The sequence below is a fragment of the Neltuma alba genome, unplaced genomic scaffold (assembly GCF_004799145.2).
Source record: "Neltuma alba isolate B1F8T4 unplaced genomic scaffold, ASM479914v2 tig00011856_pilon, whole genome shotgun sequence".
Taxonomy (NCBI): domain Eukaryota; kingdom Viridiplantae; phylum Streptophyta; class Magnoliopsida; order Fabales; family Fabaceae; genus Neltuma; species Neltuma alba.
In genome coordinates, this window is record NW_021636461.1 from 55,372 (window position 1) to 58,509 (window position 3,138).

The window sequence follows — 3,138 nt, forward strand, 5'->3', positions numbered from 1 at the left end:
ACAATAATTAGCTTGAATATTCAGATTCAGATGAATTATCTATGAAATCAAATCAAAGACCGTACTTGCACCAATATTATGCACTCCCGAAAAGGGAAACACAAAAGCCGCCACCACGCACCATACATCTTTCGTGGAATCTCTCTCTTCCTCCATTCTCCTCTATAAAACCCCCCCACCCATACCTCAACCATGAACAATTAACCCACAATATAACAACATGGCTTCATCATCGTCTTCCTCCTCCAACTCCCAAACCATAACGGCAAAGACATTTACTGGACTCGGTAACCTCATCAAGCTCCTCCCCACCGGCACTGTCTTCCTCTTCCAATTCCTCAACCCCGTCGTCACCGATACCGGCCATTGCACCACCACCAACAAGATTATCACCGGTGCTCTCTTTGTCGCCTGCGCCTTCAACTGCTGCTTCGCCTGCTTCACCGACAGCTACACCGGCTCCGACAAACAGAGGCACTATGCCATCGTCACCAGCAAGGGGCTGTGGCCGGCGCCGGCCTCCGAGAAGGTCGACATGGCCAAGTATAAGCTCCGGGTGGGGGACTTCGCTCATGCTTTGTTAGGGTTGGTCGTGTTCGCTGTGCTGGCTCTTCTGGACGCCAACACCGTGCATTGCTTCTACCCCAACTTTGAAAAGGCGCAGAAGATTCTGATTCAGGTGCTGCCGCCGGTGATCGGGGTGGCGGCGGGGGCAGTGTTCATGCTGTTCCCTAATACTCGCCATGGAATTGGATACCCATTCTCATCTGGCGACGAGAATAACAATAATAACAGCAAGGACAAGAAAGAGACCACAAATAATAACACCACCAAGCGTGTTCAGGTGTAGGGATAATAATGTTAGGAAACATCGATCTATTATTCGTATAGTTCTTTAATAGTTTGAGATTGAAGAAATATAATTGTGCATGACAGGTCCAGTAAGTTCATGTTTCACCAGAGCAGCCTATTACGTACGACTGTACAACATAATTATTCTCTAGATGTGTATATATGTAGGAATTGATTGCTCTCGGGCACCAATTATTTATTTCATTCAATATTCATAATCAAATTTATCTGTTTTGTATTTAAAATGTTGTTTTTTTAATTCTTTCCTAGCTGAGAGATATGATTGTAGCTCTTGCGCAACTACGCTGAGCCCATATATACATTGATGAAAATAAGATGTGTAACTGTGTCTGTATGAGAGAAGATCTGAGACAAAATTAATACATATTTGATTTGATTTTTGCATTATTGATGACCTCGATCGATTATTGATTTTAAATTTATGAACTTCCCTACAAAGTACAAACTGATGAAGAGGTTAGGTCCAATCCATATATTGGTGTGGCATTTCATTTATATGCATGTTTTAAAAAAAAATAATGGAATGTGTACATATAGGTTGCTTGATTTTGGTTGAGGTTGAGCTTATATAAATGAACTTTGGTCACAGGTGCACGGAGAAATGAAGTTGAAACTCCCTGAATGGCCCTAAATTAATCAGTTAAATTTCCCTTTAATTGAAGAGCATTTAATGTCCGATTTGACACCTTACCTCCCACCAATACTATTAATCAGGCAAATTAATTGAAGGGAGAAAAATCTCAGAGGGGTGTTTGGCAAATTCCTTCACATATTTATTTTGTAAACCGTAAAAACACTTTTAAAATCATGGTTTGGTTTTCATTCAAACACCCAGATCCAAACACTCAGACAGGCTGAGACGATAATGCAGGTACGTCACAAAGTCCCACATCGAACACTAAAAGAAGATAAGGTCACAAGACAAATAGTAGAAATTATCTGAGTAATTCATTAATCATTAAGCTCCTCGTATTTTAATTTCGTGAGCATATCACCCATGAGAATGCGTTTGGGATGGTGTGCGTCGTCATAATACAAAACGTAACGTTTAAGGTATCTTACTTATCAATTTAATTAATGCCTAACCAGTTGCGTCAGGTTCGAAGTCGGACTTCCCTACGATTCTCTCTATTTATTTATTTTTTTCCCCCCAAATAATGGTTCTCTCAAACTGTTGGAACTGATAGTATTATATGTGCAATTATATAGTCACGTTTGAATTTTTATTTTTTAAATAAAAAATAAACTACGACATGGCCTTAGCAGTAACCACCTCTTATTCAATTTATAAGTTAGCGAGAGCATTTTTTTTCCCTATTCATAAATCAACTTTTTACATGAATATGTTATTTTATTTTTTATTTATCGTTGTATAACTATTATTTTTTTAAAAAAATAGAGATCACTTTCCCATCACCATATATATTTTGATGAAAATGCACATACTGGGGCCCAATTGGTGGAAGTTTTATATCTTACATTAACTAGAAAAGAGAGTGGAAGGAGACAGCAGCAAGATGGGTGGACCTTTGAAATTTTTTAGCATTATGGACAGTTCATGCATCTTGTTAGATTAAAATGAATAGTAGTGAACCAAATTAATAAATATGCCATTGAAATCCCATTCAAACTTTGAACAGTAAATATCACTTTCCATCGATCGTGCGTGGCATAAAATGGATGACATGCATAGTGAATGTGACATCCACATATTTTTTTTGGGCTATGTATCTTAGTTATCTCATATATTTTGCCCTTAATTTCTATTTAATCAACATTGATCTAGAGGATCCCCAGATGTATATTAACTTTCAATTAAAAAATAACCCATTAATTAAAGAAGGACACGCATATTTAAGGTTTTTTATTTCGATTTTTGACCAACTCCAAGCCATTAATAATATACGTTTCTTTGGCCAATAATAAATCATTAATATACATTGTTTTGCACATATAAATCTTCCACTTTGAAAATGTCAGAAATCAGAACTTTTTTTTTTAAAAAAAAAAATCTTAAATCGACAAGCCTCTATTTGTCTTCAACATTATCTTGTGTCATAAGCTAATTAGATAAACTATGACGAAGTTTAACGACTTAATCATAATACCGAATTTTTAAAATCCAAAAAAGCTAAATGACCAAACTTAAAAGGAACCCTTGGCATTTTCAAATAAAATTAAATACGAACAAGCAAATGGGAGATATAACTGAATGTATATTATTCACCATTCATGTATGTATAAATAAGCATGCAAATAAGAACA

General features: G+C 36.6%; 1 protein-coding gene across 1 annotated transcript; it reads left to right on the forward strand.

Annotated features, from left to right (window-relative positions):
• Positions 1–220: 220 nt before the first annotated feature.
• On the forward strand, positions 221–1,010 carry LOC114718683 (protein DMP2-like). The gene has a single exon (XM_028904096.1). It carries the CDS (start codon positions 221–223, stop codon positions 848–850), a length of 630 nt encoding a protein of 209 aa, XP_028759929.1. The 3' UTR covers positions 851–1,010.
• Positions 1,011–3,138: the final 2,128 nt, after the last annotated feature.

Coding starts and splice junctions, on each gene's coding strand:
- LOC114718683 (XM_028904096.1), top strand. CDS start 221: ATGGCTTCATCATCGTCTTCCTCCTCCAACTCCCAAACCATAACGGCA.